The sequence below is a fragment of the Artemia franciscana genome, chromosome 12, assembly GCF_032884065.1.
Source record: "Artemia franciscana chromosome 12, ASM3288406v1, whole genome shotgun sequence".
Classification (NCBI taxonomy): Eukaryota; Metazoa; Arthropoda; class Branchiopoda; order Anostraca; family Artemiidae; genus Artemia; species Artemia franciscana.
Genome location: NC_088874.1, coordinates 20579974 through 20594350, shown reverse-complemented (window position 1 = coordinate 20594350; position 14377 = coordinate 20579974). Strand labels below are relative to the sequence as shown.

The 14377-nt window shown below is 36.3% G+C and overlaps 1 protein-coding gene and 1 non-coding gene across 2 annotated transcripts in view; both read left to right on the top strand.

Moving 5' to 3' along the window:
- The window catches only part of LOC136033831 (geranylgeranyl transferase type-2 subunit alpha-like), an 81458-nt gene that overhangs the window by 17075 nt on the left and 50006 nt on the right, over positions 1-14377 (top strand). The window contains exons 5-6 of the mRNA XM_065714769.1: positions 4623-4820; positions 12629-12882. Of these exons, the coding sequence (XP_065570841.1) occupies positions 4623-4820; positions 12629-12882 (452 nt within the window). The remainder of the gene's footprint in view (positions 1-4622; positions 4821-12628; positions 12883-14377) is intronic.
- Positions 2928-2999, top strand: Trnaw-cca (transfer RNA tryptophan (anticodon CCA)). Its single transcript has one exon. It is a non-coding gene; the product is annotated as a tRNA-Trp (tRNA).

Here is a 14377-nt window from a genome sequence, read left to right as displayed (position 1 = left end):
AATTTTACAATGCAACGATTCGCAACCTAGGTAGAGGAGATGGTTTTGCGTCCGTTCATGCGTAAAACATATTGTCGTACGGTTAACTTGCTTCTTTTATGCTTCACAAGTTTAGTTGCTGACAACCCAACACACGCGAATGACGTTGTTGTGGAAACACCTTCAAATTTACTTAATATATTTTTTTTTCTTGTTTGCGCTACCTTTCGTGTTATTGTCTTCTGGGTTAGGCAGTTGAAATCCAGATCAAAGGTAAAAAGAAACCAGAAGTCTTGCTTTGTACTTCGCTTTCTCTTTCACGCAGTCCTACATGGCGCAAGCGCAGACAAGTGCTTAAATATGAGTGTAGAAGACTAGGCTTAATTCGAGTGATAAACTACTAGTAGAACTCCCTTACTATTCTGAGGACAATTTTAAAATTTATTGCTCCAAACGAGAGATCTCTGTCGTTGGCGGAGTCTCGAAAATGTAACTGCTGATGTAATTGTGCCTGCTAGGTTGTAGTTAAACAAGGTGGCATTCGCTAACGCCTGCTATCAGATTTTAAAACCGTATATCCCATTGAAAGACTATTTTGAAAGTATTGAGAAACATATAGGTGTTAACAATATTTTTTTTAAGACTTCCTGGGAATTATGGCTTTTATTTATGGATCAGGCTGTTTTGAATATAGAAGTTCAGTGTATTACAGATTTTGAACTCATGAAAGTATACCCAGTATACCATCTACCCAGCAAACAGTTGACAGGCATGTGCTATTCTTAGACTGTAATCAATCATACGGTGGTTGCAGAAGATTTGTCTGGCTACTGTGTTCCAACGTCCAATATTAAAACGGAAAGGATAGTCTCTTAAAAGTAATCAGAGGCAGCACTGAGGCGTTGCTTATGGTAAAGATCATTTAGTTATTTTTTCCAAAATACTTCGTATAAAAGAGGTGGTGGTATAAGCTTCGAAGGGGGCCAATTCGATTTGAAATTCGGATTACTCTTGTCAGTTAAGATAAAACACAAAATCGCAAAGGTTATCAGAGGGTATCTAGACCCCTCCCACCCTCTTTTCTTAAAATGCATCCTATAAAAGTTTTGAGATAGCTATTTTGTTCAAAGTAATGCAAAGGTGGGATTTAGGTGGGAAAAGGGGAATTTAATGAAAAAGAGTTGCTTCTTCCCCGTTCTTTTCGTAATTTTATATATTAAAGAAAAGTTAATGATTAAAGAAAAATTGAATTAAAGAAAAATGGGTTTGATATTGATGAAGATTCTTTTAAAGTCACGGCTGGTAAATTTTAAAAAGTTTGGAGGTCATTCTTACCACAAACGACTTTGATTAACTTAAATATACGAATGGGCGAATTGAGTTAAAACACCTTCATGGGCAGATATTCAAAGAGTTGCGGATATGTTCGAGAATAGTTTTATGACTTCAACTAAAATCCAGATTTAAAAATAAATTTTCACTTTTTGAAAGTATATGGTCAGGGCCGGATTTATGTCTCTGGCCCAAGGCCCAAGCGATTTTGGTGCCCCTAGGCCCAAGTGATTTACGGGGATATGCCCAAACATTTGGGGATAGTGGAAGCCGTGAATAGAAGGCAACTGATGAATGATTAGCCAAAAGTAATGCAAGAAAGGGTGATACCGAGCTCTCGGCTTCCGTTCTTGGGAGACATCGGATAGTTTATAAGCGGCGACGCAATTCCTGTCTTGTTTTAACAGGACTTTTCTGTGAATAGGCAGCGGAGCAGTAAAGCGTGCCTGGCACTTTGACGATAAATCACGTCTGTCTAGTTTTTGTTAAGAAAAAAAATCACCCAGTGTTTTTTTTCGCACCCCTTGGCATTGTAAATGCGTAAATCCTGGCCTATATATGGCTCGAAATATGGCAGACATGACTAAAACGAACATTTCAACTTAGTCGTCGGGTCTATTCTTTTGAACATTTCAAGAATGTAAAATTTTAAGTAATTATAGTATTTATACTACCTTTGTCAGGATCAAATCACCCATTGAAAGGGTATTTACTGCTACGGATAAGCCATGGATCAATGATACGACGCAACTTGAATTAAGACTAAGTAGTTGTGGGCATCAAGCCATGGCTAATTGTAGAAAAGCCAATACAGACTGAATGCTATTGACAATATCTGATAGTTATAAAAATATAGTGTTCATCACAAATATTAAAATAGGTATTTCCTGCTGAAAAATAGGAAAAATTGAGCTTGGTTTACTGTTGTTTTCTAAGCATTTTGTAATTTCGCGCTTATTATTGATTATATGTAATATTTTGTATAAGGATGGTCTTGGACATAGATTGCAAGTAGGTTTGCTACGAGAAACTGAAAAAGGGTATGGTCAAGACCGTATCCAGGGGGGGGGGGGTTAGGGTCTGTGACCCCCCCCCCCCCGGAAATGCTTGTCCGAAGGGCATTTTTTAAAATGAGGATAAACAAAAATTCATTATTTGAACCCCGACCCTCTACCTTGAATTGGTGCCTTTATTTGAAGAGTGTTGAGTAGGAAGCTATTTTAAGAAAACAATTCTTGCTTCATAATGTAGAGAATAATTGTAGCCAAACATTTTGACCTCAGCTCCACTATACTCTCTCTCCCCTAATGGGCAAATATATAGCCCAAATCATATCATTCCCATGCATTCTGCCAATGCGTCTTTCTAATTTCAGCCCACTTACCCGTATATTGAATCAACTGTAACAAGAACCAGAAAACAAGAATCGCGGCTGCCGGAATGTATTGGAAATATATAATTCGGTCTATATATTTGCACATCAGGAGCTTGGGAATGAATTAAGAAATATTGTCTTTAATAACACTTTAGGGATATAGAAACAGCTGTTTTAGGCATAGACTCGTAAAATAAATTTCTAAGTATTCTACATTATTTTTTATCTAGTTTATCAATAAGACCTCGTGGCGCAACGGTAGCGCGTCTGACTCCAGATCAGAAGGTTGCGTGTTCAAATCACGTCGGGGTCAAATTTTTTAGTACGCGGTTTTTATTTGGCATAGTACTCCTGCATAAATGCGGATTTTTAGTGAATCCTTTCATTAAGAGTTCTTTCTTTTTCAAGTTTTGTTTCACAAAAGCATATTAAATGATATAATTTTACAAATCTAGCACATAGCAAGCATAAATTACATAATATAAATAAAAACAATGCATGGATCTGTATAAATTAAGACTAATAGAAAAATCCATAAAATCAACTTTGAATGACGTTGAAATTTAATTTTCAAACCGATAATTGACTGAAAAAGTACTGGACGAAATAAGGAAACTTGAAAATGTCTGGTTTCTGAGGACCAAAGGCCCGAGTTGCTGAAAATATGGGAGGGAAAAGAGCGGAAGGAGGTAACTAAATGATCGTGATGTTTAGAACTAGATAAAAGATTCGCAATTGAAGGGTAGACTGGATTTAAGTCCCATTCTTCCTTAAAGGTTGTTTCAAAGGTTCTTCTTTTACCAGTCAATTGATGTGGCTCCTATATGAATTTCTGTATTATGCCTGGCGGAAAAGTTAGGGATTTTGAGCGACGAAAGATTGTCTTTCCATATCCTTATAAGGTGCCCTCTAGGAATAGGGTGAGATCCATGTATACCTCCTTCAAATGCTATGTTTGGGGTAATAGTATTTGAAAGCTGTGATAATAGCTTTGAAGGCCGTCCTGTAGTGGTGGAGTCGGTCTTAATTTCAGCTTGGCAATACGGGACCAAGAGTTCGAACTCAGCCCTAGCAACCAACTGCAGGGCTTGGAATTTGATTCCAGTGATGAAAATTTGCGAAAGTGTCTCCAAACAAGAAGAAGAAGAAGCATTGAAGGCCGTTAAAATACTATCTTAGAGGGAGATAACAAAAAGCCATCGAGTGAACTATTTGCTTGAAAAAGAGCCGGTGAATATGGATTATATAGAGCTGACGAATTCAGGTGTATAGAGCTAACATATACGTTTATCTTATTAACTGAAAATATACCTGATGAATATATACGGGCATGGAAGAAAAAGTGTAGAGAGATCCCGAGAGTTCCTGCTGTCTGTTGTATATTATAAATTGATTCGTCTGTGGTTGCGAAGCTTGGCTTATTTTGATCAACCTGAAATAGGAACAATAGTGGTAGGGATAAGTATGAGAATCATTAGCGTAAAGAAAAAACATTTCAAAAATCGATTGAAATGCTACGTTGAATATTGCTACGTTTTTTGGCTGCGTTCCACATTGCAGAAGTTTTGAAATGGGCGAAGAAGAGAAGGGTTCTGAACGTACTGACTGGTTCAGTTCTCACCCCCATTTCATCGTCATATAGGAAAACGTCATGTCACTTTGCAATTTCTGTTGATAATTTGGATATTTCGTATCTGATTGTTCTTGCTTGATTTTGTTGTAACTCGATTGTGACTTTTTTGCTATATAGGAGCGAGTAGCTAAGAGGTAGGATACGGTAAGAGGCCAGGTAAGAGGCCACTAATACTCATTTTGGAATACATCCAAAAAGATAATGGGAATGGTTATAAGAGATAACGTTAAGTTGTCTCGCTTTCCAATGACGCATGTTCACATATCACTTCTCGTCACTGCGTTATTTTGCTTTCTTTTTTAGTTCATTGTTGGGATTATCGAAGATTCGTCACATCAAAAGCAGGAATTTTAACTGACGAAGAACTTGAGTTTTCTACCAAGAAAGTCAGTGGCAATCTTTCTAACTATTCTGCTTGGCATTATAGAAGTGAACTCCTACCTAGAGCCCATCCTTCTGACGAAAATGCCTCACGTCCTAGCTCAGATGCTATTGAAAATGGTAAATTCTGATTTTTACTCCACACATTTTATTCTTTTCCTGTTAGAATTTATACTAGTTACAATGAGTAAAAGGGAATGTAAACACAGTTTCTATAAGCCTATGCTACGTTTTAAACATTAATTTAGTGTTTAAACTCACATTTTAGCGCATTAAGTTCACTATGACTTCTTTTTTTTTACTCTAATTCGCTTTGGGTTGAATTTTGTACAAAGCTTAGCAAAAAAATTAAGACCTTTTTCGTTAGATTCCAATAATGCATTAATATATTTTGTTGAGGGCCAAATATTGCAAAAAAAGAGAAAAAATCCCATTACATAGCAGTACAGGATATTTATACCTTTATTTTCTATGAAATTTTATTTTTATTTATATCCAAACTCGCTTCCCGTTGGGATTGTCTTACCTAGATTTTGGGGGCGCGATTTACATCTCCTGGTAGAGATTGAAATGATAGCAAGGCCAGATCAATATGTCTTGCTATTTTAGCTTCATTTGACGTATGTTGCCTTGAAATATGGATTGTAGATATGTTCCAGTGTTGATAAGTGTAAACCGATCAATATTTTGTTTCCAGTGGCAATTTGGATCAAGGAAAAGTAACCTGGATTGCCAAAATTAGCGTCCCAGCATCTGTGTTGATTAACTAATGTCTGCTACTCCAATAGCTAACGGTTATTTTTCAGTAATCCATGTAGTCACTAGAAAACCCCTTAAAGCTCGTAGATCTAGGGTACATTTTCATCAGCAAAGTTTTTCAGAGGCTCTCAACAATATATTATGTCCAATAAAGACCGTAATGACCTAGATAGTCTTACAAAATCTTATACACAAAGAACCGAGATTTTTGAGAAGTGTGAAGATTGGTTGATCGTGGCCTCCTCTAAGCATTTAAGTGCAATTACCAAATTCGAAATAAAACTCCACTCAGTGTCTGCTAGTCGGAGGTCTACGTTGCCAAGATGCGCAAGTGCAGTTATTAATTGCTCTTGGAGGTCTTTAGACTGTGCAACATTACGAGGAACAAATCTGGTGATCACACACCAAATTTAGTTCCTATGCGCAAACATTGTCTTTAGTTTCCTGGACATATTGAAACTGGTCAGTAGCTGAAAATCTACGGCTGAATATCACTTTATATCCAAATTCCTATACAAGTAGTGAAGCATTTGACATGTCATTTACATTTTCGATTATACAATGTTGATATTTCATCCAGCATATTAATATAAAAACGAAGAAGATTAAAGGAGGATATTTACAGCCAGTGAAAAAAACTAGGAAGATTAAACGAGGATATTTAGAGTCATTAACAAACGAGGATATTTAGAGCCAGTGAAAAAAAGATTGAGAAAAATGCCGATATATAGGGTTGGGACCTCCGCTCGATCGTCCTTTATGCACAAAAGTAAATAAAGAGTAAAAAATATACAGATTATAGCCCCAATCTATATATATAAAAATAAGTTGTCTGTGTGTGTGTGTGCGTGTGTCGAGTGACGTCATGTTTGTGTGTCGACTGACGTCATGTTTGTTGATTGACGAAATTACACACCGGGACATCGGGACACAAATAACGACCGGGACACCAGGACATCTATATATATATATATATATATATATATATATATATATATATATATATATATATATATATATATATATATATATATATAGTTGTTTGTGTGTCGAGTGACGTCATGTTTGTGTGTCGACTGACGTCATGCTTGTTGATTGACGAAATTACACACCGGGACATCGGGACACAAATGACGACCGGGACACCGGGACATCTATATATATCTATTAATCTATTAATGTTTAAGTTTACAATGACTGATGAACTTACCATGGCAAAAGCCGATGAAGATGCTCAAAGAGTCTATGCCAAAAAACTTGCTGCTGATAGAGAAAGTCAGAAAAGAAAGCGTGCCGAGGAATCAAAAGAACAGCAAGGAAACAGGCTTGAGGCTAAAGAACGCAAAACCGCGCAGTTAGATGAAGATCCACCTGGACAGCGAGAGTCAAAACATATCAAAACTGAAAATGATAGCGATGATGATTGGGTTTGGGATTTTGACTTGGATAAGGTCATCAATGCCTATCAGATTTTAGTTAAAAAACAAAGGTTCGGCGATATGTATTTCATAGTGAAGCTGAAAAATAAAGAAGAAAAAGAAAACTGAAAAAAGAAAAAATGTAAAAAACTAAAAAATACTAAAAAGAAAAAACACTCAAAGAGAAATTACAGACCGGGACACAAATGACGACCGGGACAGAGGGAATATAAATAACGACCGGGACACTCAAAGAGAAATTACAGACTGGGATACCGGGACACAAATGACGACCGGGACACAGGGAATATAAATGACGACCAGGACACAGGTATTTAAGAATATCGTTCAAAGACAAATTTTTAATTGTAAGAAGACCGTTGAAAGAGAAATTTCTAATTGTAAAATGACTGAAGAACCTACAATGGCAACACCCGAGGAAGCTGCTCAAAACGAATGTATTCAAGCCGAAGTAGCTGAGTTGGTAAAGCGTTATGTTTCAGGTTCTAGGTCCGAGAGGCTCCAGGTTTGAACCTTGGCTTTAGCATTAATACAAAAGAAGAAAAAAACTAAAAAAGGTAAAAACTACAAAAAAACTAAAAAGAAAATATATATATATATATATATATATATTTATATATATATCTATATATATAAAAATAAGTTGTCTGTCTTTGGATCTGTCAGGTGACGTCATGTTTCTGTGTCGACTGACGTCATGTTTTCGACTGACGAAATTAAAGACCGGGACATCGGGACACAAATGACGACCGGGACACCGGCACATAGGGAATATAAATGACGACCGGGACACAAGGAATGTTCGATTAGCAATCACCATCAACAAAGCACCGGGACACAAATGACGACCGGGACACAGGGAGTATAAATGACGACCAGGACATAAGTAAAAAAAAAAAAAATTAAAAACTAAAAAAAGGTAAAAACTAGAAAGAACTAAAAAAAACTAAAAAGAAAAAAAAACTAAAAACTAATAAAAAACTAAAAAAGCTAAAAAGCTAAAAAAAACTAAAAAAGAAAATAAAATGAAAAAGAAAAAAAAAAGAAAAATAAAGGAGAAAAACAAAACTAAAAAAAAGAAAAAAAAACTAAAAAAAGGTAAAAAGCTAAAACCTAAAAAAAGACCAATTCAAAAACGAATGTATATACAGACCGGGACACAAATGACGACCGGGACACCGGGACATGACGACCGGGACACAGGGACACAACTACAACAGGGACGCCGGGGGGCTCAGGGGGATATATAAATGACGATGGCGACACAGGGAATCGTCGATTAGCAATCACCATCAACAAAGCTCAAGGGCAATCATTAGAATCATGAGGTATAGATCTGAATACGGATTGTTTTCCCATGGACCATTATATGTTGCATGTTCAAGAGTCGTTAAACCTGACATTCTATTTATATGCACAGACAATGGGACAGCAAAGAATGTTGTATATTCGCAAGTTTTACGTAGTTAAAAACACACACACACACATATATATATATATATATATATATATATATATATATATATATATATATATATATATATGTATATATATATATATATATATATATATATATATATATATATATATATATATATATATATATATATATATATATATATATATATATATATATTCACAGGTGGGATATAGGGACACAACTACAATGGCGCGTAACTAATATGGCGCGTAACGACTTACGCGCGCGGGGGGGCTTGGGGGGGGGGGTGCGAAGCGCCCCCACCAACTAGGTGTTGGGGTGGCGCGAAGCGCTACCCCAACAGCTAGTATATATATATAAATAAGTTGTCTGTGTTTCTGTGTGTCGAGTGACGTCATGTTTGTGTGTCGACTGACGTCATGTTTGTTGATTGACGAAATTACACACCGGGACATCGGGACACAAATGACGACCGGGACACCGGGACATAGGGAATATAAATGACGACCGGGACACTCAAAGAGAAAGCGACCAGGACACAAGGAATGTTCGATTAGCAATCACCATAAACAAAGCACCGGGACACAAATGATAAAATAAAAACAAAACAAAACCCAAAAAACGCAATACTAAATTAAAAAAGGGCCTCTCTAAGGAATGGCGAAAGGGTAACTAAATAAAAGCATCAGAATGACAGATTGAATGGCTATTCAGACCTGGAAAGTCAGTGGGGTCATAGGGATTGTTTATATCGATATCAATTACCGTCCTACGCTAGTAACTGTTTCCTAGGAATGAAAACGTCATTTCATCTTTGGTTTGTAGGTGGCAAGAGCTAAAGTCTTTTGAAGAGGGACAGGCCTAAATTTATGAAACCTAAACTTAGTAGTATCAGTGTTCGTAGTAGTAGTACTTATAGTAGTAGTAGCTGCAGTAGTAGTAGTCATAGTAATAGTAGTCGCTGTAGTAGCGGTCGTAGTAGCTGCAGTTGTAGTAGCAGCAGTCACAGCGCAGCAGTAGTAGTCACAGTAGTAGTAGTAGTAATAGCGGATGTAGTAGCTGTAGTAGTACCGGTTGTAGTAGTTGCAGTAGTTATAGTAGTCTCAGTAGCAGTAGTTGTAGTAGTGGTAATCGTCGCTGTAATAGTAGTTGTGGTACGATTAGAGGTATATTCCCACAAACGTCTATCACAACCCCAAAGGGTCGAATTCAAATTTTCGGGTTAAAAACAACAGACAGGAAAAACATTCAACACAGAATAGGTCAAAAGATTAAAAAACGGGTGAAAGTGAGAAAAACGAGCTAATATATACAAACCAAGGCAGCACCTATACAAGTACTAAAGAGAGAAACTATTAGGTTGTTTTGTTATTTTTCTCTGTATTGTCTTGGATAAAAGTTCTCTCCTATCTTGAGATAAAGCAGCGACCGGGGAACAAAATAGAAACGGACTCAGCAACAACCCAAGACAGGCGGAATTGGATTAGGGGGTGTCTTTTAAGAGATATGTTTTCTGTGCGGGGGTTTGTTATTGCCTGTTTTGAAAAACGGAGGCACAACGTAACTGTCCTACACAAAAGCATTGCCAGCACAGCTTTCTTTATAAGAAGAAAGTTGGGACCTTTACCTCTTCAAAATCTTTCGCAGGGTTCTTATTTTAATTGATTCGATTTTATATAATTCTTCTCGGTAAATACCAGGGTGCCAAACTGGAAACGTATATTCAAGATGAGGGTAGAGGAAGGAAGAATGAATTCTTCAAGAATCGGAAGGGGATAGCCAGATTTAGTTAGGAGCTTAAGGAGGGAGATAAACGCATTACTTCTAAAAAAAGATGGATGATATTTTTATCAAGGATTTCTCACATTATACTGAAGAAATTGTGACGTCAAGTAGTTTAAAGCAAGATACAGACGTTTCAGGAGGGTTATGGCTAAGAAAAAAGGGGGAGGATTTCCGGAAAACATATTGGCATTATCATAGATTTGCGACTATGATGACTTGTGACTGCGACTACTTGCAACTGTCACAACTTTTGACGGTGACTACTTGTGATTATGACTACTTGCAACTGCGATATCTTAAGACTGCGAATACTTGCCACGGTGACAACTTATGACTGCAACTTGCATCTACTGCAAAAAAATATTGACACAAAAAAAAAAAGTTATAAAAACAACCCTGCCATAAAAAAAGCTGTTCACCATCTAAAAAAATATAATATTTAATATTTTTTGCTTAATGTTTTGCCTTTGCACTTCTGACCACTATAGCGAGTGAGTTAAGCTTTTTATTGTAAAAAAAAAAAAAAAGGTTTTGAACCATGTTTTGGGGTCATGCGCTCTTTGTGACAATTTGTATAGGTCAAACCATTTAGTATGTAACGAAGAGTGCAGCTTGCAACTACTGGTGAATGTGATTATGAATACAACCCAACTGTGAATACGGCATTCCATGACTGCAATTGTTACTACTTGTGACTTCTAATACTACTACTAGTACTGCTATAACTACTGCGATTGTGACTGTGACTGCAAATACTAATGTTAATTTTACTATTTAGGTTAAAACTACTGATTTAAATCAGAAGAGTTTAACTGCATCCTACTTATCAAAATTACATAGTGCATCCAGTGCATCTACAAAGAATGTTAAGGGGGATGCTGATCAATATACAATACCACTGTGTGCATTTCCGTTGTCAGATAGAAAGATAGATAGATAAATAATTTTTTATTTGCAACAATTACATAAATAGATATGACAAACCAGTGCACATGCCTGGTGGCATACTTTAGCACTGACAATGTTACACTACCAAAATAAAAACTAAGAGGAGGCCATAAAAGAAAAGAAAAAGAAAAGGTTGGAGCACTGACAAAATAAAAACAAAAATAAACCAAACCAAAGCAAATACAATAGGAAAAATACAGAAAGAAAAGATAATAATTTCCCGCAACACATTAAACATAAATCGCCTAATTATTTTTTATAATTAGGGCGTATCTGAGATATCTCGAGATCGGATAATGGTATTTTGTTGGAACTTTCAGGGAGATTTTGGACTAAATAAATAAAAAAAAAATATGTACATTGCCCTTGTTAAAATAGTGTGCACAGCATCTCAAAAACAGTTAAGGTTATTAAGTTGAAACTTTCAGAGAATGTTTAACTCGATTAAAACACTGTGTGCACCTTATTGGTCAAATGGGCATACGTTTAATAACTCAAAAACGGTTAATCATATTTATTTGAAACTTTCAGGGAATGTTAAGAGGATGTTGAAATAAATCAAAAGATACAAACTAGAAGTTATAAATAGATCGGACATTTTAGTTCTCAAGCCGAAGACGCAAAACAAATGGAGAAATATCCATCATATTAACCAATAACAAAACGTAGGGGAAAAAACGAATAGAAATTAACTATAAAGAGACTAAAAAAAGGCCCGCCCTAGACGGTTGGCCGACAAGTACAATCTTTGGCAATCTGTCATCCGCAGAACGTGCCTTAGCCATCTCAGCCTTTGTATCATTATTCGGTTGACAAATCAATTTTTTTGTTAAAACCATAAAAAACTCCATTTTAGAAAACTATATCTACATGTTTTTTTTTATAATGGTAAAAATTCTGTTTTAATTTTCATATGCAGGAAGATATTAATAACATTTGCTTCTACAGAGCTATAGAAAAATGCAGTTTTTCGTAAAAACTAGATTTTGTTTTTGCTGAAAAACTATTGTTTCAGCAATAAGGGAGGAGTTCTCACCATCTCTGAAAAAAGAAGCTTTATACGCAGAATTTATTTGAAGGAAATACTAAAGTAGATTTTGCCGTTTATTTGTATTCAAGAGTTCGAGTTTCATTTTTCGTAAGTTAGTACCGTTCTGGAAATATCATTGTATTGTTTTTCACGCTGCTGTCGTATTTTTCCCAAATTTTAAGAAAAGGTAGAGACCCTGGAAAAATAACATGCCAAAGACTTGCAAAGAGAGCAAGGTCATATCCAGGGGGAGGGATTACCAGGTTCGAACCCCTGTTATTTTCAATTATTGATTCAGTTATGGAGTTTCAAGCGATTCAGTTATTTTGATGCACCAGGTTTAATTCTTCTTACGTTGGTAGCGGTCTGGAAATATCATTGTGTCGCATTTTTCCCAAATTCTAAGAAAAGGTAGAGATCCTGGTAGATGTTCACCTACTTTATTCGCACGATGAATAAAGAAAGCGTTCATAAAAAACGAATACGTGAAATTTCCCCTTTAAAGCAAGTTTTGTTCTCGTTTCAGAGCTGAAACTCGTTCAGAAGGCCATATATACGGATCCTTGGGATCAGAGTGCGTTCTTTTATCATAGATGGCTGCTCGGGCGCAAGGAAAAGAAACTGAGTTTATCGCATATTCAGTGCTTTTTAAATAACGGTGTGTTTTGTTGCACACTTTCAACCTCAATTCCGTGCAAAAATTCTGATATCAAGCTATCCGTCAATGGAGTAGCCATGGACTCTATAATAACTCCGTTTTGGGAATATGGTACAATATGGGTAAGTTACTTTTTTCTCGATAAAAAAAGTTGTTTTTAAGACCCTAACACTTGAAATTTAATCTCTCTCCTCCCCTGCGTAGCCTTCCCTCCTGGGTTAGGTTCTAGAGTCGAGGAACAGTAGGAAGAATTATTTCAAACATGATCAAAAGTTTAAATAATAACCTCTAGGGAATTTATCAGTCCAAAATCTGAGATGATTCTAGAATTACAAAATTTTCAGTTAGATGCATATTATACAGCTATTCTTCATACAGCAGTTAATATGGTATAATATAGAGAAGTTCCTTTTTTCTCTGTAAAATACGAAGTTTTTTACGCTGAAATACCTGGATTCTAATTTCTTTCCCAGTGCGGCAACCTTACCACCGTGGTTTTGGGTCTATAGTTGACATCTGTCTGTCCTCGTAACCGAATGGCAAGCCTGCAAAATTACTTGATTTCGCTTCAACTACTTATCCTTATTCGGAGTACGATATCTTAACTATCGTACACATAGCACTCTATCGTATACAACCATGTCATTTCAAATTGCAAGTGCTCGAAATTGTCATATATTTTTCTTTATTGCTTTCTTTTTATGATTTCAAATCTATGTTTAGAAAAAAGACAAAGAAAGAAAATTTTAAGTTTTGCAAAACAATGCATCGAGATAAAAAAAATGCGCATTTAGCTTATGTTTCGAAATAAGGTATGACTTTCCAAATTAAAGTATCATACCCACAATAAGAAGGGAGATTAATTCCCCTCAGCATCTAAACTGCACACATCGCATAATATATTTATCCATGTATAGATTCTCCCATATTAAGGGAGGTCAGTGGCTGGACTTACACTCTTCTGAATACTCATTCAGTTTATGGGAAGTACTTTTCGTAGAAAATATGAAAATACGGACTAAAATGATCTTTTGAGGCCTTATATAAGCCCCTGCCATAAGAAATCCAGTGACCAATACCCTAATAGTGTGTAACTTTGCATTGCTCTATAGCTATGGGATTTATTGGGTAAATGGTGTTAAATAACGGGTGCGTTTTGTGGCGTTAGGCGTTTCCCCCCGGAAATTCCCTCCTCCACGTAACCCCCCAGGAAATTGTCTCCCCACGGAAAATTTCCTCTACAGAAAATTCTCCTGGAATATCTCCGCTCTGGGAAATCCCCCCCCTCGTGGGAGTCCTCCTGACAAATTCTTCTCCTTCTGCAGAATTTCCACCCTCCCCTGAATAATTCCCCCATATTACCCCAGATAATTTCGGGTGTTTTTTTAGAAAGGAATGATGAAGTACTACTCACCTGTTTAAGCAACAACAAAAGATTGTGCTATAGTTGAGTGGTATTTTCTGCCATTTTGGGGCATTAAATGACGGTTGTGGTCCAAAGGGTGCTATAAAACTATCGAGTGAAAAATCCTGAGATAGACAATTGATTTAAAAAATATAAGAAAACTATCTGTTGAGTTTCCCTATTTCAGTGACAGTAATACCGCGTGGTTCATC